The 24,403-nt window shown below is 36.8% G+C and overlaps 1 protein-coding gene across 7 annotated transcripts; it reads left to right on the forward strand.

Moving 5' to 3' along the window:
* Positions 1 to 10,294: 10,294 nt before the first annotated feature.
* Positions 10,295 to 22,226, forward strand: LOC112289928 (exocyst complex component SEC8). Of its 7 annotated transcripts, none has more exons than XM_024535672.3 (29): positions 10,295 to 10,959; positions 11,310 to 11,680; positions 11,935 to 12,042; positions 12,497 to 12,709; positions 12,987 to 13,160; positions 13,424 to 13,528; positions 14,074 to 14,183; positions 14,618 to 14,785; positions 14,928 to 15,096; positions 15,264 to 15,370; positions 15,591 to 15,853; positions 16,144 to 16,280; positions 16,434 to 16,549; positions 16,699 to 16,731; positions 16,861 to 16,928; positions 17,285 to 17,430; positions 17,705 to 17,754; positions 17,916 to 18,016; positions 18,133 to 18,245; positions 18,606 to 18,713; positions 18,890 to 19,102; positions 19,322 to 19,407; positions 19,688 to 19,898; positions 20,208 to 20,285; positions 20,795 to 20,896; positions 21,104 to 21,178; positions 21,410 to 21,505; positions 21,794 to 21,843; positions 22,009 to 22,226. In XM_024535672.3, exons 3-29 carry the CDS (start codon positions 12,007 to 12,009, stop codon positions 22,100 to 22,102), a joined length of 3,222 nt encoding a protein of 1,073 aa, XP_024391440.1. In that variant the 5' UTR covers positions 10,295 to 10,959; positions 11,310 to 11,680; positions 11,935 to 12,006; the 3' UTR covers positions 22,103 to 22,226. The 7 variants fall into 7 exon arrangements, with proteins under 7 accessions (XP_024391440.1, XP_024391449.1, XP_024391442.1 ...); XM_024535676.3 differs by having other exon boundaries at positions 10,762 to 10,959; positions 11,583 to 11,680; XM_024535681.3 differs by lacking the exon at positions 16,699 to 16,731 and having other exon boundaries at positions 10,596 to 10,959.
* The last annotated feature ends 2,177 nt before the right edge of the window (positions 22,227 to 24,403 follow it).

Genomic DNA, 24,403 nt, shown 5'->3' on the forward strand with positions numbered 1-24,403 from the left:
GCAAGAGCAGTGACGCTCGCTCACTCCTTTTCTCACATTCATTCTTATTTATTCGAAACCATTTACGATGGAAGCATGCAATCACAGTGATGCTTTTTCACTCCCTTCTTCACATTCATTCATGTTTATCCGAGGCCATTTGTGATGGCAGCATGCAGTAGCAGTGACGCTCGCTCACTCCTTTTCCCATATTCATTCTTATTTATTCGAAACTATTTACGATGGAAGCATGCAATCGCAGTGATGCTTTTTCACTCCCTTCTTCACATTCATTCATGTTTATCCGAGGCCATTTGTGATGGCAGCATGCAGTAGCAGTGACGCTCGTTCACTCCCTTCTTCACATTCATTCTTAATTATCCGAAACCATTTGCGATGGAAGCATGCAATCACAGTGATGTTCGCTCACTCCCTTCTTCACATTCATTCATGTTTATCCGAGGCCATTCGCAATGCCAACATGGAGTAGCAGTGACGCTCGTTCACTCCGTTGTCCACATTCATTCTTATTTATCCGAAACCATTTGTGATGAAAGCCTACAATCGTAGTGATGCTTGCTCACTCTCTTCTTCACATTCATTCTTATTTATCCAAAACTATTTGTGATGGAAGCATGCAATCGTAGTGATGCTCGCTCACTCCCCTCTTCACATTCATTCATGTTTATCCGAGGCCATTTGTACCGGCAGCATGCAGTAGCAGTGATGCTCGCTCACTCCCCTCTTCACATTCATTCATGTTTATCCGAGGCCATTTGCACCGGCAGCATGCAGTAGCAGTGACGCTCGCTCACTCCCTTCCTCACATTCATTCTTATTTATTCGAAACCATTTGCGATGAAAGCCTACAATCGTAGTGATGCTTGTTCACTCCCTTCTTCACATTCATTCTTATTTATCTGAAACTATTCGCGATGGAAGCATACAATCGCAGTGATGCTCGCTTACTTCCTTCTTCACATTCATTCATGTTTATCCGAGGCCATTCGCAATGCCAACATGGAGTAGCAATGACGCTCGCTCACTCCGTTCTCCACATTCATTCTTATTTATTCGAAACCATTTGTGATAAAAGCCTACAATTGTAGTGATGTTTGCTCACTCTCTTCTTCACATTCATTCTTATTTATCCGAAACTATTCGCGATGGAAGCATGCAATCGCAGTGATGCTAGCTCACTCCCTTCTTCGCAGACATTCATGTTTATCCGAGGCCATTTGCGATGGAAGCATGCAATCACAGTGATGCTCGCTCACTCCCTTCTTTTCATTCATTCATGTTTATCCGAGGCCATTCGCAATGCCAATATGGAGTAGCAATGACGCTCACTCACTCCATTCTCCACATTCATTCTTATTTATCCGAAACCATTTGTGATGAAAGCCTACAATTGTAGTGATGCTTGCTCACTCTCTTCTTCACATTCATTCTTATTTATCCAAAACTATTCGTGATGGAAGCATGCAATCGCAGTGATGCTAGCTCATTCCCTTCTTCACAGACATTCATGTTTATCCGAGGCCATTTGCGATGGAAGCATGCAATCGTAGTGATGCTCGCTCACTCCCTTCTTTTCATTCATTCAGGTTTATCCGAGGCCATTCGTAATGCCAACACGGAGTAGCAGTGATGCTGGCTCACTCCGTTCTCCACATTCATTCTTATTTATCCAAAACCATTTGCGATGAAAGCCTACAATCATAGTAATACTTGCTCACTCTCTTCTTCACATTCATTCTTATTTATCTGAAACTATTTGCGATGGAAGTATGCAATCTCAGTGATGCTAACTCACTCCCTTCTTCACAGACATTCATGTTTGTGAACACATCAAATGTTAATAAATCTAAATTTATGTTAGAGTGGATAATAGATTAAATTAAAAAGAGTTGGTACGAAAAAACTTTATTTTGTTTTCCTTACTTAGTTTGATTATAGTATATAAAAGTTATAGAACCTTAATGTTAAGTATGAAGCCTTGAGAGGAGATAGGGGCCTAAAGATGAAGATTTAAACTAATAGGAGGTTAATTGGGAGGGATGAAACCAAGGCATGGTTGGATGAAGGTAGAAATAAGGATCTTCATCCCCATTGGTCGAAATCCATGCCCAATGGGCTTTTAGGAGGTTGCCCGCGACCTTGATAAGGGTTTCGGCGACTTCAAAGAGGTCATTAGGAAATCAGAGGCAAGAGTTGTAAAGTTTAGGGATTTGGCTACAATTTTTGTGCAAATTTTATAGGGTTTGGAGTTAAGGTGAATAAGTCATAGCCGTTTGAAGTTAAGGTGTCAATTTGAGACCTACTGTTACTCTTTTGAGTTTAAGAGGAGTCTTACGGAAGCTTTTGGAGATCGGAAGATGTTGTTGGAAGGGCAACTTCAATGCATACATCTTTTGCGAAGGAAATTTTGCATTTGGAGTTTATGTGAAGGAGTTATAGGGAGTTAAAGACAGTGCATTCAAATCAAAGGTAGTAAGTGAGCGGTTTTGTTCAAAGTAGTGTCAGGAGCCATAACTTGAGTTTTCGAACGAAATTTTGGCTCAAACTTTGGAAAAATGTAAAAATTTGTGTTAAAAAGCTATCTATATAAGTTTCGTGGCATTTGGATTTATGGTTTGTGAGATATGAAGAAAATTGCGCGCGGGTGTATAAAGATTAGGGTTTGAAGCGACTGTTAGGGTTTTGAAGATATCTCAAGATCCGCAATGAATTTGAGGTTGCAATTTGTTGTACAAATTAATAACAACATATCAGTACTTCATGTAAATTTTGATCTTGTTTGGACGGTTGAATCAAGAGTTATGAGGTGTTGAGGTTCGGGAGAATTTCCACACAAGGATATACAAGGTTTTAGAGTACTTCTACCATATTTTGGGTGTTGTTGATTATTTAAGACTTAAGTATTTGATTTAATTGTCCCAAAAGGAGAACTTATATATATAAAACTAGGATTTTCTTATTTTAAGCTTGATTGAGCAATTAGTGACAGCCAGAAGCCCAGCGCTTTCTTGAGGCAAAACTTCTCTACCACGACATCATTCTCCACATTCATTCTTATTTATCTGAAACCATTTGCGATGAAAGCCTACAATCATAGTGATGCTTGCTCATTGTCTTCTTCACATTCATTCTTATTTATCCAAAACTATTCGCGATGGAAGCATGCAATCGTAGTGATGCTCACTCACTCCCTTCTTCACATTCATTCATGTTTATCAAAGGCCATTTGTAATGGCACCATGTAGTAGCAATGACGCTCGCTCATTCCATTAGTCACATTCTTTCTTCTTTATTTGAGACCTTTTTCGATGAAAGCATGCAATCACAATGATGCTCGCTTATTCCCTTCGTCACATTCATTCATATTTATTTGAGGCCATTTGCGATAGCAACATACAGTGGTAGTGACGCTCACTCACTCACTTCCTTACATTCATTCTTATTTATCTGAAGCTGTTCGCGATGAAAGCATGTAATTGCAGTAATGGTCGCTCACTCCCTTCTTCACATTCATTCATGTTTATCCGAGGCCATTTGTGCTGGCAGCATGTAATAGCAGTGATGCTCGCTCACTCCTTTTTTCACATTCATTCTTATTTATTTGAAACCATTTACGATGGAAGCATATAATCGTAGTGATGATCGCTCACTCCCTTCTTCACATTCATTCATGTTTATCCGAGACCATTCGCAATGCCAACATGGAGTAGCAATGATGCTCGCTCACTTCGTTTTCCACATTCATTCTTATTTATCCGAAACCATTCGCGATGAAAGCCTACAATCATAGTGATGCTTGCTCACTCTCTTCTTCACATTCATTCTTATTTATCTGAAATTATTCGCGATGGAAGCATGCAATCGTAATGATGCTCGCTCACTTCCTTCTTCACATTCATTCATGTTTATCCGAGGCCATTTGCGATGGCAGCATGTAGTAGCAGTGACGCTCCCTCACTCCCTTCCTCACATTCATTCTTATTTATCCGAAACCATTTGCGACGGAAGCATGCAATCGCAGTGATGCTTGCTCATTCCCTTCTTCACATTCCTTCATGTTTATCCGAGGCCATTTACGATTGCAGCATGCAGTAATAGTGACGCTCCTTCACTCCCTTTCTCACATTCATTCTTATTTTTCTGAAAGCATTCACAATGGAAGCATGCAATCGCAATGATGTTCACTCACTCCCTTCTTCACTTTCATTCATGTTTATCTGAGGCCATTTACGATAGCAGCATGTGGTAGCAATGATGCTCGTTCACTCCCTTCTTCTCATTCATTCTTATTTATCCGAAACCATTTGCGATGGAAGCATTCTATCGCAGTGATGCTCGCTCACTTCCTTCCTCACATTCATTCTTGATTATCCGAAACTTTTCACAATGGAAGCATGCAATCGCAGTGATGCTTGCTCACTTCCTTCTTCATATTCATTCATGTTTATCCGAGGCCATTCACGATGCCAACATGCAGTGGCAGTGACGCTCGCTCACTCCCTTCCTCACATTCATTCTTATTTATCCAAAACTATTCGCAAACTTTGGCATTTGATCCTCAAACTGATGGACAAACGGAGCGTGTTAATTAAGTTTTGGAGCAATATTTAAGATGTACCATTAACTACCAACAAGATGATTGGACAACTCTTTTGCCATTGGCAGAGTTTGCTTACAATAACACGATAAATTCTTCTACAAAACAAACATCTTTTTTTGCTAATTATGGTTATCATCCACGACTTGATTCTTTTAATTTTTCAAAAGTTGATAATCCTGCTGCGAAAGATTTGGCGATTCATTTGTCAGAGCTACATGCAACGATGAAGGCGCAGTTAAAAGAAGCTCAAAAACAACAAAATGTCAATACAGATGTATATTGAAAGGAACAACTACCATTCCACTTGGGTGATAAGGTATGGCTACTTCGTTACAATATCAAGACCACTCGTCCTTGTGACAAGTTGGATTGTTGAAGGGTTGGATCATTTTCTATTTTTGCATAAATGAATCTAGTTGCATATCGTTTACATCTATCGGAGTCAATAAAAATTCATCCAGTATTCCACGTGTCTCTTCTTGAACCATACAAGATAGTGGACATACCAAGAAGACGACAAGCTCCACCTCCTCCTATAGAAGTGGACAATAATGAAGAGTTTGAAGTAGAAGAAGTCTTAGATTCAAGGTGGCGCCGAAATAAACCCACATGTATGCAGGATCATCGATTCTTTTGGGCATGTACTCAGGCCTTTTTATGAACCTTGAACCATTGTATGGGATATGAGCATAAGAATAACTTCTCATCTTCATCCTCTAATATTACTCTTATGTCTAGCAAAAGGAACCTCAAAGTAGAGGAGACATTCGAAGCCGATGACGACTAGAGTTTCCGAACTCTAAGCATAGACATAGTGACATGATGAGTCTCATATGCCTAGACTCCCAAACCAAAATGTTTCATAGTGCTATCCACGATGTACGCACGCTACATTATCAATCCACCTGCATAAATCCCCCTTCCTCGATACACAAATTGATATATTTTCCTTACCAAAATTTCTAAAAATAAGGCAAAATACTTCGTTCTCATTCTCTACATATGTTTGTTTAATCACAACATTATATAATTGTTGGATTTCCTCCTCCTCCTCCTGGTCCTACAAACAAACGTAAAATACACCTTAATGTTTGTCAGGCTTCGCTCAAGCAATCAAATTAAGATTTTAGTCAACCTCGAATTCCACTATTTAACTTTTTTTTCACAGCAAATCCTTCGAGACTCTTCTTCGAGATGAGCTCCTCTCCCTTTCTAGGAGCATTCGACGATGACGACGACGAGAAAACTTGCTCCTATAGTAATAGGGCTCTCAATTAGGAAGTAAGAAGGAGTAGGCGCGTGAATAGGTCACCGCGTCTATCGACGTGGCGAGTACAATGAGGTAATACTGTGTCCTCCATGGCAGAAGAACTCGCCACGTTAAATGGATTTTTTTGTTGCTATCATTATTTTATTAGACATCTTTGCATGTGATATAATATGAAATGTAATAAGCTTGAAATAACGTATAAAATACCATGAAAAATATATTTTTTCTTTGGAGGTTCTGCAAATAAACTTTTGAATAATTACAGATAGTTCTGATTTTAGATCTTATATGTAGAATGATTCCTCTTTTAAAATATAGATTTTAAGAATTTTCCTTTTTTCTTTCTCTCTCTCTCTTTCTCTATATATATATTTTTTATTTTTTTAATTTATTTTTTGCAGTAATGACCACTAGTCATTGTCATCTTCAATGAATTCTATCTTCACACTTACACCTTCAAATCATGTGATTTTTTGATATCTTCTCATTGCAAAACATTAATGAAGAAGAGCTGTTCAACTTTATGTCTTTTCTTTCTTTCTTTATTATTTATTTAAGAACCACACTTCTTGGGTTTCATCAAAAAAGACTTTTATCTCTTATGGTATCATATACATTCTTTGAGGACAAATGTACAGGACTCACCTCCTTAAACTTAAATGAATACATTTACAATTTACGTTTTAAATATTTCAACTATCAACTTTGTAATGTAGCCAAAATCTTCTTAATTTACATCTTTATCAATTAATTTTTTATTATTATTTTTTTTGTAAAATTTTAACAATTTTTTTTTCTAAAAAAATATTATTTTCAGCTGATTTAATAATTACCATAGAACACTTCTTTGGTTTAGTTTTAAGTTGGACCTGCCTACTTTGAGACTTTTTCAAACACCCATATTATTTAATGATCTCCTACTTAAGTTTTATTTGTATTGATCCTACCTTAATGCTTAGTTTGATTAATTATTCCATTACCTTATTTTAGTTGCAAACTTAAGGTTTTACTTATTTCTTTTCTAATAATTGACTCAATTGATAAAAAATATGTTGACACTCTTCCTAATTTGAATAAATTTTACTCCTTCAAGATATAACTCTTATGTTTTGACTTATTTTTGCTTGCATGTTGTGCAATTTATACGTTTCAAAATTAATATATAATTGAAAGAATAATACAACTGTTGAGTATTGTTAAGTTCTAAATATTTCATAGTCATATTAGGAATTTTAACAGGATTTTTTTTTGCAATTAGCCTTAAGCAAACTACCCAATACTCTTATGAAATTATGATCTAACGTATGGAAGATGAAAATTTAATGAATTTAAGGATATTATCATGTTGTAATTCTTCAAATATACTTGTGAATGGTTCTTTATATAAATAAACTTTAATAATTTAGAAGTAGTATTAGTAATGATTGTAACATTTTAGTCACCAAATGACATGACCATAATAATATAAAGACCTAAAAATACTTTAAAAAAACACTAATAAAATCAAATCAATAGAAAATTAAATCAGTAGTTCTATTAATATTAAATAGAATAATAATTTAATTTTCTCTGATCTTTATTAAAAAAAATTCATTTCTATTTAATCTTTCAAAATAATTAGCTTCATGTAGAAGAGATAATTGCATTAAAACTAAAAAAGATGTTTTTAAAATTATTTGTTTAAGATTCGAATATCAATTATATATTTTAAGATTAATGCATAGTATTGGTTTATTGTTTTGACAACTAGTTTTTATTTATTTGATTTATTCATGAGTAAAAGTTGTATATGTTGTAAAGTTCATAATAATTAGTTATAAATGAAAGTAAATACTACTAATATAATATAAATAAATGAATTAAAAATAATTTAAACATATATTTTTATGCATTATATATATATATATATATAGAGAGAGAGAGAGAGAGAGAGAGAGAGAGATGTTAAAATGATCCACCCATTTACTAAATCAACCCATCCTATTGTGGAGAATAAGAGGGGTCAAGGTGAGACTTAGAAACATGGAGATCACAATAATAAAAGCTAGAAATGGACAGAGCACTGGCTAGAAATAAAGGGAGGTGAGGATAAGGGTCATGATTGTAATGATGGTTTTTCGAAGGTGATCTATTTTCTAATAATGGTTACAATAGGATGGATAAATTTAGTAAATAGATAGATTATTTTAATATAAATATGTATATATATATATAATTCTAATTGAAATATGATATTGTAGATATATAAGTATTAATAAATATTAAATTATTTATATATTACATATAAAAAAAGAAATATTATTTCAAATTTTAATTTTAATTTTTTATTATTATTATACCAAATTAAGTAAAAGTAAAAGTAGGATGGAGCAAAAAAGAAAAAAAAAAAAGAAGTATTATAAGCTCTAAGTTGAAAGAAATTGTATATAAGCAATTTTATTTGTAAGTTTTATAAAATAATATAAAATACTATTATTTTTATGTAGAATATTATCAAGATCTTTGAACATATCTATTATAACATGACAAATTTTTTACATTTTCCAATGTATCATATAAAAATAAATGATTTTAAAAGAATGTATGTAAAAAAAGTACATCATTAAGATTTAAATATTATAATAAAATTTTCTACTTGTTAAAAATACTATTATTAAATTTGATAGAATGGATCTAATGATATAATTTTTGAATGCTTTTCATATTGTTCATTTATTTATGAATATGCAAAAATAAGTATTTCATTATTATAATTTAATATTATTATCTCTACTTGTTTATTAGTTTAAACTTATTAAACAATAAGAAGTTAATAATATTTGAAAAAAAAATTGATAATCATTTATTAGTATAATTACTTTAAGGATTTATTTTAAGGTTCTTTTAAGAAAAAAAACAACCAAAAAAAATCTCAATTATTTTCATTATTCTTTGAATTATGACAATAGTTGGTAGAAATTGGGAATAATTGCAAGGATTTATAGGCTAAAATCTAACCTTATTGATACCTTTTTGTACATACATATATACATACACACTAGAAAGAGGACCAATTCACCAAACTTAATGATTGTTGAGTAGAGTTTCTTAATCATAGATAGACCACAACATCATAATATCATCACAAATATTTTGGAAATTTGACATGGGGTTAACTACTTTTTTTTTGAAATATTGTTCATGTTTTTCACCAAGTACTCAAATTCTTTTTGGTCATACTCTTGCCAAACATTACAAAAAATGTAATTAATTTGCATATTGATTGATAAATACTTAAAACAATCATGAATGAGAATGTTGTTGTAGAAATTTAACCAATCACACAGCAATCAGAATTCAGTCAACTAGGGGATTGATTGAAATTAATAGACACTATTTTATTAGCAGGAATTCACTCAATTACGGAATTTCATTAACAGATACCAATTTTCTAATACAAAAAAGATACATGTAACACTTCATGTGATAATCAAAAGGCATAATTTGTGGTACAATTTCCAATGCAATCCAATAAAGAAACTTCCACAGGCTATTTATTCAAAATTATTATTCTGGAGCAGGTCTTTACTAACTAGTTTCATGAATTCACTTTTTGTCACATATTTTAGCAGTGGTCGATCACCTTTCACAGTAGACATGGAAATCCCTTTTCCCCAAAGACAGACCCACAGTTTCTAAGGCTCATGGAGATGATGTTCAGAATCAAGGGAACAGTCTAAGCATTGCTGTATGCATGCTGCAAGGAAGCCATAAAATGAAAGAAAGAGCAAAAAACATGTGCACCATGCTCCCAACGCAAGCAGGAAACCTTAGTTTTAAACGCCATATCGTGGCAGTGAAATTCACCACATGGGCTCAGAGAGCTGTGGCAGCAAGCGAGAGGACAGACAGGGGAAGGACCCACTCCCAGTGCACACACATGAAGAGGAGTATCGAAAAGCTCCCACTCGACATGCAAAAATTAAAAAAACAAAAACAGAAGATAAAGTAAGTGGCTCTTCATTCACTCACACACACATCGCGGTCTCATCGTACACATCTCTTCGACGAAGAAGACTGTGTTCGTTCTCCCCCTCTGCGGCACGTCCATTCCGTGCCACCGAATCCTACCATGGAAGCGTGAAGAAATCAAGCTTTTACTGCGTGAGATTGCACGCACAAATGGCCCCAACACTGAGTTTGGAGCCTCTCGTGCGCAGATACAGCACCTCGAATGAGTGGGGAATCAAAGCCAACCCTGACAACATTATCAGTTATGTATGTGGAAAAAGCAACGGGAGTGCTCCAGCTTGCAGTTTGACAGATTCAAATCCCCCGTGTCTGGTCCAACTTCTTTCTTGTATTCTTTCAAAAAAGGACGGTAATCATCGACGGGATTCCAGATCAACTCCCCTGAGAAACACAAATCCAGGTAGTCTATTTCTGTTTATGTTGACAGCCAATCCCATGCCGACGCGAATTTTGGCAAAAAACGAACCAGAATTACAGATTTCAAAACCACGTTGAAAACGACAGAGGTGCGTCGCGAAGCTGACAGCATTCGATGCACAGGAGCGAGAGCCCCTTTCGCCAATGATTTAATCCTCTAGATGGATGTTAGATGTCTGAAATTATTGGATCCCATGGACCGCGATTCAGAAGAACTGTACAAAGCCTGTGTAATACTTTTCTCCATATTCTCGTTGTTCTGTCTCCAGAATGTAGGGGCAGACCTGATACTCTACTAAACTTGATGTGTACTGCCTAAGTAGACACGGGATCCTGCTGTTGTTTTTTCCTCCAGCGGGAGATTTTCTGCAGATCTAGGAAAAGAGTAGATAGATACGGGGCGTGCTTGCTCGATTCAGTTGTGTTGTGCCTCCTGAGATATGGCGTAACTCTTCGCGAGAGTAGGACCTTGCTGTCAGCAGTATTGGATGCGCTTTCTAAGCGTTGGAGACTTTTTTTGCAGATGAGTTTCAGTGTATTTATGAGGTGTTTGTTTTTTTACCGGTTCTTGAACTGTTATATTGTTTTATCGTTTGGCTTGATTTGGAGCTTATTCCGAAGAGCTTCGAGACGGCCAGGGAGGAGAAACGAATGAGACCAGGTAGGGGTGCAGGTGTGTTGCTTGATTTTACTTGTCATGTGGATGCACTGCGTGAGGCGATCGATGGTAGATTTAGGATGCAGAATTTCGGTGTAGAAGAGAAGTGTGTTGCGGGTTGAGAGTGTATACATGGAATGATCAGATATTAAGTGCGATTGGCTCAGTTTTTTTTTCACGACAAATGGATTAGTCAGGTATTAAGTGTGATTAGCTGGATGAAACTTAGGCACCGTGCTGTTGCCGTCATAAGTGCATGCGGAGAAGCTTTTCTTTTTTCTTCGAAGCTTGATTCTCTTTTCTTTTCCTTCAAGGGGATTGCATTCTGATTGTGAAAGTCCTCTGGTCTGCAGTAAACTTCACTCTGGCACTAAGCTGAGCTTTAGGCTCCCTTTTCTCAATGAATCCCGAAGAACTGGTCTTCAGAGAATCTGTAAATTGCTACGTTCATAGAAAATGACGAGCGGAGGGGAAAAGAAATAGTTCCATTTCTCTATTTCAAGCACATAAATGAAGAGAACAGAAAATTCTTGCTTCTTGTCCTTATCATACTGAATTATCAGGCCGTATCACGAGAGGTGTTCGCTGTAGAGTGAAGGTATACCTCACAGGTGCTACGCTGGCAGAAAAATAATTTGACAATCTGCATTCTGTCCACCTTCTGTGGCATTTAATGAGGAGGACCAATCATTCAAATGGGACTTGGTTCATGTGCATCGCTGCTGTAAGTATGAGCTATCTAAGAGCACGAGATTATCCACTACTAGCTTTGCATCCTCGCTGATTACAAGAGCCTGTAGATCTTGATAATTGTTGAAACGAAGAATACACCGGTTCTAGGATTATTCTTTCATTTAATAAATAGAAATCGTCTTGAGAGTGCAATGCCCCAATTTTCGTTTCAGCCGATATCTCCTGAGTTTGGCTAGGGTAGACAAACCAAAATAACAGAGAAACGTGGGGAATCTCGATCTGCAGCAGGGAATGCACAATAGAGAACGGGTTATGGGATGAGAGGTTGATTCTTAAAGCTACAGAAGCAGACGAATCATGGCAGTTGATCCGGCCGAAGCGATTGATTGGGAGGTAAGAACCTTGATATTTGTGTTCTTTGCGACATTCCGTTGTTTCCCCTGTAACGTGTATTGAGTGCATTTCAGACCGTAGTCCGCAAAAGGCATTAAAAGAATTGCTGCATTCTATTGATTATGACTTCCAATTGCTTTCCTGTCTCTAAACAATGCATCTCCCATAGTTGTCAGCCTGGATCAGCAGCTTGTTGGCAAATGCACTTAAGAGTGGCACTTCGTAACGTGTTATTTGAATTTAGAAAATAGGTTCTTGAATTAGAAAATTTGCATTCATCTCCTCAGTCCCCTATATTAATCCAGTTTTACATTTATTTACAAAGACCTTATTTTCCTCATAGAGAATATCCTGTTGTCTAAATCGTGTCTTGACAACGATTACAGTCAATACCAGGCTTCTTAAGAACCTTCAAGATTTAAATCCTTTAGGTGTTGATGTTTCTCGTGTACAGGTAGTGAAGGTGCAACTTGAGAGCATAGGTGATGCCTGGAAACAACCACGATTTGATTCGCTACCCCACGTTGTGGAGGTCATCACATCTCCAAATATTGAAGCGTCAGTGGCGCAATTGAGAGAGACTAGAGACGCTATTGAGGAAATCGTTGATAGTGTGGTCAGAATCTATCACAGTGGCTTTAACAAAGCTATACACAATTACTCTCAGGTATGTCGCCTGTAAACTCCGACAGCTGGATCTTAATCTTGAGGCTTTGACCTTCTACCGCGTTTGCTAACATTCGCTCAACTAGTGAATTTAGAAAGACACAAATTTCCTGTCTACAGAGGCTTCTTGGTGAATAATGGATAGTTTAAGGCCACTTACGCTGCACTCCGTCTCTCGTGCCAAAATTGACTTCCCCTTTACAGTTTGCTAGTATTCGGGTTTCCTTCTCTGTTACTGAAGTTCTCGACCTTGATAATGTATGGTCTTTGGAATTTAGATATTGCGATTGTTCAACGAATCCGCTGAGGGATTAGAGGGCTTGAAAGAAGGATTGGCAGAGGCTCGGAATTTGCTAGGAGCTCGCCACAAGCAACTCCAGCGACAATGGTCCCGTTCAGTTACTCTTCGCCATGTCATCAACTTGCTTGATCAAATCGACAACGTCGCTCAGGTTTTTCCCTTTACAGTCAAAAGTAGCTGTTCGCTTCACATTTGTACAAAAGACTGGTTCACCCTTGACAGTACCTCTTCGAATATAGCTCAGGCTTAGAGCAGTTATTAAGTGTCTGAGAACTGTTAAACGATAAATTCGGGGATGTTCATAGGGACGTAGAATGATTCATTTTCTGTTTTGTGCGGATGTAGGATGTGACCATTTGACAGCTGAAATTAAGAAGGGATATGATCTAAGGCTGCATGATTGAGGTGGGGCAGGTACCAGCTCGGATTGTGAAATTAGTAGCAGAGAAGCGTTACTATGCAGCTGTGCAACTTCATCTCCAATCCATTAAGATTCTAGATCGCGAAGGTATTCAGTCGGTAAGCATTGTTACCAGATGACTGCTCGCGTGCAGTCACGAAATGTGATAATGGCTCTGTTTATGCGCACAATTAGAAAGTGTGTTGCTTCAATATTTAAGAAATCATGGAGCTTTATGATGATGTTGTCTGATTGAATGAAGCATAAGCAACAAGGGCGATGAGAGTAAAAAAACGCTATTCCTGTCGTTTCCGATCAATGTGTTTAGGTTACTTGTAATCCGATTCTCTGGAAAATTTAGAGCAATACTGAAATCTATTATGCTCCTTGTTTGGATTGATAGGACAGTTTGGAAACAGAACTGTATGTGAACGGCGAGGGGTATACTAGATTATGTCAGCTCAAAACCAAACACTCATTTCGTATCGTTGCTGTGGCCTGACATGCTCAGAGAATTATAAGAACCTCATTGCGTCTTGATAAGGCCAAGCGTTGGTGATTTAGTCGTAGTCTGTGTGAATTTGCAGTGATCACAGCTTATTTCGGGCTTTGCGGCAAAAGTGACAGTGATAATCAAATTTACCTCTTGTCTTAAGTGTTCCAGGTTGGGGCACTTCAAGATGTCCGTGCGGAATTATCAAAACTTCGAGGAGTATTGTTTCACGAAGTTGTTGAGGATTTGCACCTTCATCTCTACAACAAAGGCGATTACAGGTATTTCTCTAAGCTCACGACGTTTCTTCCTAGTAACTAAGCAGTCGAGGTTTTCATGGCGGAAATTACTAGACTTCTCTTGCAGCTTTGCCACATAAATCAGACAGACCTGGAAAATCGTGCCATCACTTATACGGTTTGTTGTAAATATGCCTTTATTATTGTTTTCCGCAGACCGACTGCTCGCAGACTCTATCCTTCTTCTAGAGGATTGAGGGAAAATACCTGAACTACTTTGCATAGCGCAATGAGTTGAGTTATGTGGACCATTAGATTGCATTAGCTATTGGTTCTGGTGCGAGTTGTAAATTTCCTTGCTTTAATACATTTCTCGAGCTCCGACCTACCTCTATTTGTCAGCTCCGATGTTTTGCAAAGTTATGCGGTTCTTGCAAATACTCTCATTGTTCTTTTCTGTTGTTTGTGAGAAACAGCATGAATTTGGCAGTTACACATGAAAAAGATGATGACATTAGTAGCATCGTTCCAGCTGTGGTTCCTGCTGTTGGCTCTCTACACCCCGTTTCTAGGCGTACTCGAAGCTTGACTCGTTATTCATCCTCAATTTCAAGTTTGGATCGGCATCCATCAAGTATAGGCAGGTGGGTCTTTATCAATTGAATCTTAGATTTTATTTGTCCCTTTTGGCAGCACGAGTGAGGTTACGCTCTACAGGTTTTTTGTTCTCAAAGGTCTATCATTCTAACTATTGTTCTCCGCTGCTGAACTTGGAGTTGTTTATAGCCAGTCCGCGGAAAATGAAATTGCAAATGGATTGGAGAATGCAGATGCTTCAACTAATGATATAAGAGCATCGAGTAACAGTAGCGACGATTCTATGAGAAAGGAGGAAAGAAATCCAAGTTCTGCCCTTCCTCTGTGGCTCTCCGAATCAACGCCAAATGACTTCACGGTATGTATCATAACATGAACTATTATTTATCTTCCTTTACTCTTTAGACTCTATCGACAATGCCTGTTTTTGACGAAGTTGCATTGACTGCTGTTTCACTGGGTGTCTAAGTAATTTGGGAAAACCGATCTGGGATAATAGGGGTATCAACCTCGGTTTTTGTGCAGGAGTCTATTTTGAAACATAATGCATCTTCAGGGGTAAAATACTTACAGACGATGGTGGAATGCCTTGCAATGCTTGGAAAAATTCCAGCCGGAAGTTCCATAATCAGGTATGTTTTTAATGAGGACTAGAAAGGCAATTTTTGAAAGCGAATATTTGCAACTTGGTTACGTTTGCATTTGCCCTTCGACAGTTCAATCAGCACTTAGCAGACAAGTCTTGAAATTCAAATCGTGAGATCCGTTGATGTTTGGTCTGGGCTAGAAGTTCCTAGTAAATTTCCAATCTATTCTCTTTGTCGACTTACTCGTCGAGAATTTGTTGGGCAGTCAGAGGATTCGATCAACGCTTCATGAGCTCATTACGTCTGAAATAAAAGCACGGGCTGTTGCTATTGAAGCCTCTAGACCCCGCATCGATGAAGTTCAGAAGATTTTAGATTCCAGCGTTATGTGCAATTATCTCACATTAGTGCAAAAGAAAGGGAACGATGGAAGTTTTTCAATTGCGAATACTGAGCCTGTGGCCAAACTCCAAACTGCCGCTCAAGAACTCCTTGAGTCAGTTTTTGCGTTGGTGTTGCAAATTTTGGGTACTGATGCTTTCTTAACGAGTGATTTGAATTCAGTTGATGCTAGTTAATTTAGTCAGAGGAAAGTGGAACACTTTTAGTTTTCTTAGGTTTTTTGGGGTGATAATGAATATGGAATTTTCTATTTTAATCTGTGCACAATCATTAAAGGTTTACTCATTTTCCCCTCAATAGCATTCTGATATGTATATACTTATAGTCATTTCTGAAACATCTATCTATCTATAAATAAATGTATTCACAGCTCACAATGACTTAACAGAATGACTTTTGACTGTGATTGAGTGTAGAGAATTATGTTGTGGTGGGACAAATGATGGAAGCGAAAGCTCTGATGTCGAACGGTCAGCCAACTTGGAGCAACGATGTGGAGACAAATCGACCTGAAGGAAATTACAGCCTAGAGATTGTCTTGACAGTTATTCAGGTCTGAACCGATTAAATAATGTTGCACAAAGATCTCTCCTTCTCCAAATGAAAGATTTGCTAGTACATAATTTAGATGCCCCTGATAGTTTTTTTAGAGATTCAAGAAAATATACGTGGCTTTTAATTTCATGAGAGTCACTCTTGCATGCAGAGTGAAGTCTGGCTCCTGATATGTGATATCTTGCGAGCTACTCCGGATGCCGCATCAGCTGAATCTGCCGCACAAACTGCTCGGCTTGGAAGCAAGGCGGCTCCTGTCAATTTCAAGTATGACATGTTCACTCCAAAAACTAATCTTTACAATAATCTCCACCCTCTTCTCAATCATGACTTCGATGTCTGTTGTTAGTTATAAACGGAGTCCTACATACGGTATTCAATCACATCAAACATGTTTTGTTTGATGTGATCGTCAGGAATTCATTTGGAGTTCAAAATAAAGAGGCAGGGTACGCCAAAATTACTGTACCCCACCTTCTCCGGAGCTAAATTCATTCATTCATTCATGACTGAATAATATGACTAGTATCTCAATTCATTTATTATTAAGCTAATGATATTATGGGTCGTGAATGCAGTTATGGAGGATCTGAAGGAGGCCTATCGTTCGCCTTTCGCTTCTCTGACACTGTTCTAACACCACCTGGTTGGTGTCATTTTTGTATATAACTATTTCTGCTATGCGTTCTAAAATCATCAAGCTATTGGAAATTTCCAGAAAGTTTTGGTTCATCTTTCATTTGAAATCCAACTCTTTAGTTCATGTTTTTACACAAATTTTGGTCACCACTCTTGTAACCGTGCTTTTCTGTGTTTGTGAAGCTTGTTCTTGGACTTCATATTGTTTATCCACTAATTTAATAGAGAGCCCTTTCGTGAAGGGAGGACTGGACGGAAACTTGGAACCATTTTGCATTTGGCTGTTTTAGTCCCTTGAATCTAAACTTGGGAATGTACATGATGGAACTCATATCATCTGACGATCATCTGAATTCTATTCAGGTCAAAGCGAGCTTGTTAGCTGTGACAGTCGACATAGTCGCAATCGAAAGAGTATGCCTGCTCTTCAAAAAGGTTATGGTACTGGTGCAGTCCTCTCAGAGCGAGGAATCTATCTAACTTCTGCTATTTACCGCCCTATTCTCCAGGTACGTAATGCGATTATTCCGCTGAATAAGCCCCGAGGTGGTATAGTGTTGATTCATTCGTTGTTTGATTCAAAGCAATATTACACTTTTAAATTCGTCACTCCTGATTTTTTATTTCCAACATGAGCAAATCATTTCACCTTAATATTCTGTGTGTATATAAATTTTGGAGATCTTACGTCATAGATTCGAACACTTTGGGGTCCCATATTTTCTTCTTATAGTATCATTTCCATCTGTTTTCTGAACCGAAGTTTTGCCATTTTGTGTACAGTTTATAGACAAGATGACGTCACTGCTGCCTCCGAAATACTCTTTCTTGATGTGGGTGGCCGAATTCACGAAACTTGAGTGAAGCTCTTTTTCTATGATGAATTAGTCATTTATTTATCAAAAATTAGCCTTTCTACTTTGTGACGTCCTATACTTGGTGTCATTTAAGATCAAGTGTATGTGGTCAACTGCAACCTGCTTTTTGCAAACAGAAATGATGGGCTTCAGAACTTCATCGAAAATTTTGTGGAAAGCCAGTTTCTACCTATTGTGCATGTTGACTACCGGACTCGAGTTGCAGATGCTCTTGCTAGTAAGTTTACAAACGGGCATATGTAGACATCGATGCATCTGTATTTCTGCTCCAGAGGGTTCACTTGTTTATCCCGAATCCCCTTCTCGTATTTTGACTATCTTAACTTCACTCAGGTCCATCAGCATTTCGTTTGAAAGCTCATCCGGGGGCACTTTATGAAGCTACACTTGAGACGGGCAGACCTGTCTTACAAGGACCAATGGCCGCAAACCGTCTTGTCACTGAGGTATGTAAATGATCTTTCTCTATCCTGAAATGGTCGAACTGTTTTCATCGTTTGAGCAGAAGTGAAACCTGAATCTGCATGGAGATGGTTCATAATTAGGACGCTCTTAACGCTCTGATTGAAATTTGCCGTCTTTTCGATAAGATAGATTTTCCTACTTACCTTACAAGCATTAGGCTGTTTTTATCGAACAACATTTTCTTTTTTCAAATCATTTTGAAACGCCCCTGCTAAGACGTGCTTGAACTTGTGCTGAATGACCGGAGACATTTGCACTAATTCCCGATACAATGATTTGAAGTACTAAAATCGAGAGAAAGTATTAAATGGTGGTGAGTTGTTATTCCGAGATCGCATCAGGTGCTTGGATGGGCCCAAGCAATGCCCAAGTATGCTGGTGAAATACTGGAACTTGTCCAGACTCTTCTCGACCGTACCCTTGAACGCTGCCGTGCTGTGTATACCGAGGTGAGCACAGGTTGCAATTCACAAAGCCTGGATTGAAACTATTTGGCTTTTGGTTCAACAAATACAGTTTCATTCTCAGAGTTACGTCGGTCACTTATTTCCTTTGCTAATTGGAAGTATAGTTTGGTACTTTTGGCTATGTTTACCATGGATACTAAAGTGAACAGCTGCTGCAGGCGGTCCTAGGCAGCTTGAGTGCCACCGTCATTGGCCGTCCAGACGTAGATTATTTAATGAAACAAGAGCCTGCAAACCGACTTGTGGAGACAACTTATCGCAACCAACTAGGAATAGCTATGGCGGAGTATGATCCAATGGACATTATAGAAGCGTTAAAAGTGGAGATGGAGCTGAATAACATTCTCCTTAGCTTGCGACCAATCCAAAAGGTTTTTCATAAGATTTTTTGGACCACATTTTGACTTACAAGTTCGCTTTGGAATGGAACTAGTGGTTTGATGCAGTTATTATGAAGTCGTGTTTTTATTGGTTACGTTTACGTTCTTGGTCTTCGACAATCGGTGACTATGTATGATTTTCTTTAATAGATTCATAGGGTTGTTCCATCTGGCAGTTCTGATTATTCTGTGAAATTCGTGTGTGAACAGGAGCAACTTATCAATGACAACCATAAACTGATCCTTCTGGCTGCACTCAGCGACTCACTAGATTTTGTCTCGGAATCTGTGCAGCAGTAATTCTCATAACCCCATTCCGTTTTATGTGGCATCTTGTGATTTCTTTATTGAACCGCGATTCAAGTTGTATTTAGTTTCTGGTGTAACGTGATTTTGTTGAGGGCGGGGCGGGGGAGGTGTGGTGGGTAGACGATTAATTCGTAGAAGCCGTTGTAAATTACGCAAAGGCTGGAGAACTATTCCAGACTGTTCTTTTATTTACATAGTAGCAGGGCAATTCTAGATCGAAGCGAAGAGTGAACTGATACCGCTTTCCTGAAACATGGCTTGGCATAGATTGGGACAATACAAGAATGGGACGTCATCGCCTTCTCCTTCATTGACGAGAAGAAACTTGATACATCATCCACAGGTCCGCCATAGACGGACTAGTAGTGCTGTAACCGCGGGTCTAGGTATCTTAGCTGAAAAATACCGGCTGCTTTCCAATGAATGCCTCCGTACTTTAAGGGTTGAAATGCAGCTCGTCTCAACTTTTCATCTACAGGTATGCATCTAATGGATGAAAAACTTTTCTTTTGAATGACTAATGTTCCTCTTTAAATCTCCAAGTCAATTACAGGAGAGTTGGTTTCTGTGTAGATTACGACTTGTTTATACGTCCACAGTCCACAATAGGCGAGGTTTGGGAGTCCAAAGAAATAAAAAAAAATTACAAGGGACAAATTTATACTCATTTATTTTTTTCACTTGATAGTACTTCTTTGCACTACAAATACTTTTGAAATCGTCGATGCAACTGCAACAACGTTTGTTTTAAATTATCATGTGCCTCGCATGTGGATGTGGTGGCCAGGGTATGGCAGGGCGACATTATCTTAGAGACCAAGATGCGGAGGAGCCCGAAGACTTCGTTGTAGCTCTCACATCTCAGGTACTCTTATTTCCACTCATCATCCGCTGTAGAAACCTATCATGTGTAATCTGCTATAGTAACAAAAGGCAGGAGGATCTGCATCTATCTAGAGATCACTTCCATGATTTTAGTCACACCTATACATCAACATCAAATTTTCTCTTTTAACAACCCACTGCCTGGCTTGTATGCTCCTGATACATCGGGATTCGTTGGGCACACTTCAAGACTGCTTAAACTGAACTAAAAGGTGTATTCTTGGTCAATTGTTCGAACAGCTTGAATTAACTCGTTTTTAAGAAGTTCTTAGTTGTTGAGCAGAAGTTTCACCTGGTGCCGGATATTACTTTTTAAAATATTTTCCAACATTTTTGAATTGCATGGAACGCCTCCACGACTATGTTTTCATTCCGAGAGGAGCTGGAATTGTGCAACTTGGATGCTCGTCATTTTCTGCGCGAATTATTCTACAGTCTTTTTATAGTTTAAGAATGATCAGCTTGCTGATGAGCTCGTGCTGGACGTAGATACAAAGAATTGACGAGGAAATGGCCGCATACATGCCAACTTTGAAGAGGATCTACATCTTTGGAGGTGTATGTAGTGTGTCTGCAGCAGCTTTCATCAAGGTTTGCCTTTCTTTGCCTTCGCACACAAAGTACGGGGGAGCAGATTTAAAAAGTAAATACCTCTAATGAATTGTTGGAACTTCAGCTTGTTGAATCATTTAGGTTCGGAAATAGCCATTCAAAATTTGAGTACTTTGAGAACAATGATCAGGCTCACTGAAGTCTACCAAGCATTTATTTGATCACGTCATTCTGGTTGTTGTGCAGGCTGTGATGAACATCGAGGCCATCAATATGTTGGGTGTACGACAGGTCAATCGGAACTGCATTGCACTTCAGCAGGTTTGTTTAAGCATATATCATCTCACAGTAGCAACATATCTTGTAACACAGGTTTTTCAGAGAGCTTAGGTGTGATACATATGCTAAGGTGTCTGGTACAAGGATTTCCGCATTTATTGACACCTACACTTTTCGTTGGATACAATCTTTGCTTTTCCTCGTGAGTGCATTCGATGTGCATGGTGCTTCAGTGCATTTGATTCAGTCATTATGCTGTTTTTGGGAATCCAGGCACTTGCATCCCTAATAGCTAGCAGCGAAGAGTTTCTGGAAGAGAGATTGGACCGTGTTCGCACCTATTATGATCTTCTTACCATACCCTTTGAGGTGAGTGACTTACATGGGTCAGCGTCCTTTGTTTTACTCAAAAGATTGCACCGCAGATTTGAATTGTTCTGATAAAAATCAAACTTGGATAGAGAAGCTTTAACGTCTAATTTAACTGTACTGTGCTCATGCCCTAATGACTACACTGAGTGGTATATATTGTTCACATAAAGAACCTCGAAAGATAAATTTAATCGGATTCGTCCAAGACATTACTTCGAGTTATTGAGTATTTAAACTTCAACCTTCGTGTTAAATCATGGCCTTAACTCGGTTCTGTTATTGCAGGCGCTAATCGCACTGTTACCTGAGAATGACGCTATATTTAGCTTATCAGAGTGAGCATTTTTGTGCATCTTCTCCTTCCTCCTCTTAACTTGATCGTATATAAACAGAAGGAGGTTATTTTCGTCAATTTCTGATTATCATATCATTTTAGTAAGGGATAATTGCGTTGAGTTCAAAGTGACCACAGCAAATACTAAACATTGAACGTGATATAGGTACGCTGCCTTATTGGAGGTCAAAGTTCCAGGTAGGGCGATACCAGCAAACGCTGTACAACAGATCGCCAAGATACTTGTGCCCATGCGTTAGCAGTGTGGGATTAACCTTTCGGTGAAGCTTCGATTTCGGTTAAGAGGGATTCGTCGAAGACTGCTTTAAACCCTTTAAAGACATTACACGATGATATTTGTAATTAATGAGAATTCTAATGCAACTTCTTGTGTCGTCTCTTTTCTCCTTGCACATAAAAAAATTCCCAACATAATTATTCATTTGTAAGTGTTTCGTATGAGCAATAACTTTACTTGATACAGGAATCTGTGTCATACACAATGGTTTTAGATTAAGTTCAGATTTCAATGCGCTGAAAAGTGATACGACTGAAGTTCTGGAATTGGACATTCGACTCCAAACTAGCTTTTAGTACTGCTTATGATAATTTCAAACTAGCTTGTTGGTAATTGGAACCAGTAGCAGGTTATGATGTCTTAGTTTCTCTTCCCCATGAGCAAGTCCCACTGTGTGCAAGTGTTGGTTTACGTTCTAGTTACATGGTCATGTGCCTGGGCCTCAAAGCTACCCTCTCACGTGATAACATACTTCATGCATATCATTCATGTCTAATGATACTTCATAATAGGCACCTTCAAAACATTGTTTATCACTGTCATCAGCTTGAGACTAACACACTAGTCACAAAATTATCCAATACTTAAAGTGCAATATATAATACCTTAATTTTTTTTTGATTTATATGCTATATGTATACAACCTCAAGGCACAATATCTCAACTCTTTAGACTTTGTGTATAGGCCACATTTAGGGATATCTAAGTAGGAGGATGCTAGGGAGGAATTAATTTGGAGAAGCAGAATTGATCAATGACTGCACAACAAATAAAGGTGTTGACTCTCCTCAAAAGAGACCAAGGTAAAACGAAATATTTTACCAAATAATTGCAAAAGAAGGCTAATTGGCAGGTGGTGTAAGTTCAATACTAATCAAGAGGGTTGGAATTTTTAACTACAAAAAGGCTGTAAAGGGCAGTAAATGGACTTGCAATTTTGCAAAGGAGTTTGGCTTCTTTTGTTTTTTGGTTGTAAATTTTGTAATATTGATAAAAAAAAAAATAATTCTTCTATAATATGAAATTTTATATAATGAAAATAAAGTAGAAGATTTAAGTCAACTATCATAATATCCATTTATTATAAATGCAAGATATGTTTAACCAAAATTGGAATTTTTAACAAAATTTATTTTTATTGTTAACATTTGATCCTTGGTTTAAAAAAGATTTTAAGTAGTTTTCAGAATATGTTTGAAATTTTTTATACAAATTATAAGCTTCTATTAAAAAATACTCAATTTTTATAAATAATGATAGTTGGTTTTTGGAATATATTGAAGAAATCCCAATCAAATTTTAGTTGGTTGTAGGATTATGTAAATTTAAATATTATAAAAATAGTGTATTATATGAAGCAGTTATTGAAGTATTTGATGTTAGAGCTAAATTATTGTTTATAAATTATGTTATATTTGCATTGTAACCTTTGAAGAAGCAATTGGTAAAATAGCCATTTTGCTGCAAAATTTTCTATAATTTCTACTTGCATTATAAGTGTTAATTTATTTTTTCAGATTTTTGGTATTATAAATATTTCACACATTAAAATAGCAATTATACCTCTAAAAATTATTAAATATTACCACTATAAAAATAAAAATAAAACAAGCAAAAAAAAACAATCAATTGCTATCATTGTATGCAATTGTGTTGGAAAAATACTACACAAACATGTATGTTTTTATAATTTGACATAAAATAGAAAATTAATTTTGAATACTAAAATTTATAAATATATATATATATATGTATTTTATTAACAATAAATATATTCTTACTAGTACTATTCTTTTATTATATTTAATTACAAATAGATCATTCAAGTTCCTATAATCTTTAATAATCAATATTTTTATTTTTAATACTTAACATATATCTATGTAAGTTAAAATTAAATACTATATTGATATATTGAAGGAATATTTTTAAAGTCAAAAAGCTTTACATATTTAATAATATCTAAAAATAATAATATAGATGATATTTATTAAATAGATTTATATTGCATTCTTTACAATGTTCTATTGCAAGATTATTGCAATAAACTATAGAATGATTCAAATAATTTGATAATTATTTTAAACAATGACTACAAAAAAAATAGTGATTTATTTAATCTACTACAATAAGAAGTATATTCTAAAAAAAAGAGTTTATAAAACATATATATACTAAATTATATACTAAATTTATAATTATATACTAAATTTATAATTATATACTAAATTTATAATTATATACTAAATTATAAATTATTTAG

This window comes from Physcomitrium patens, chromosome 12, assembly GCF_059467195.1.
Source record: "Physcomitrium patens ecotype Gransden chromosome 12, ASM5946719v1, whole genome shotgun sequence".
Classification (NCBI taxonomy): domain Eukaryota; kingdom Viridiplantae; phylum Streptophyta; class Bryopsida; order Funariales; family Funariaceae; genus Physcomitrium; species Physcomitrium patens.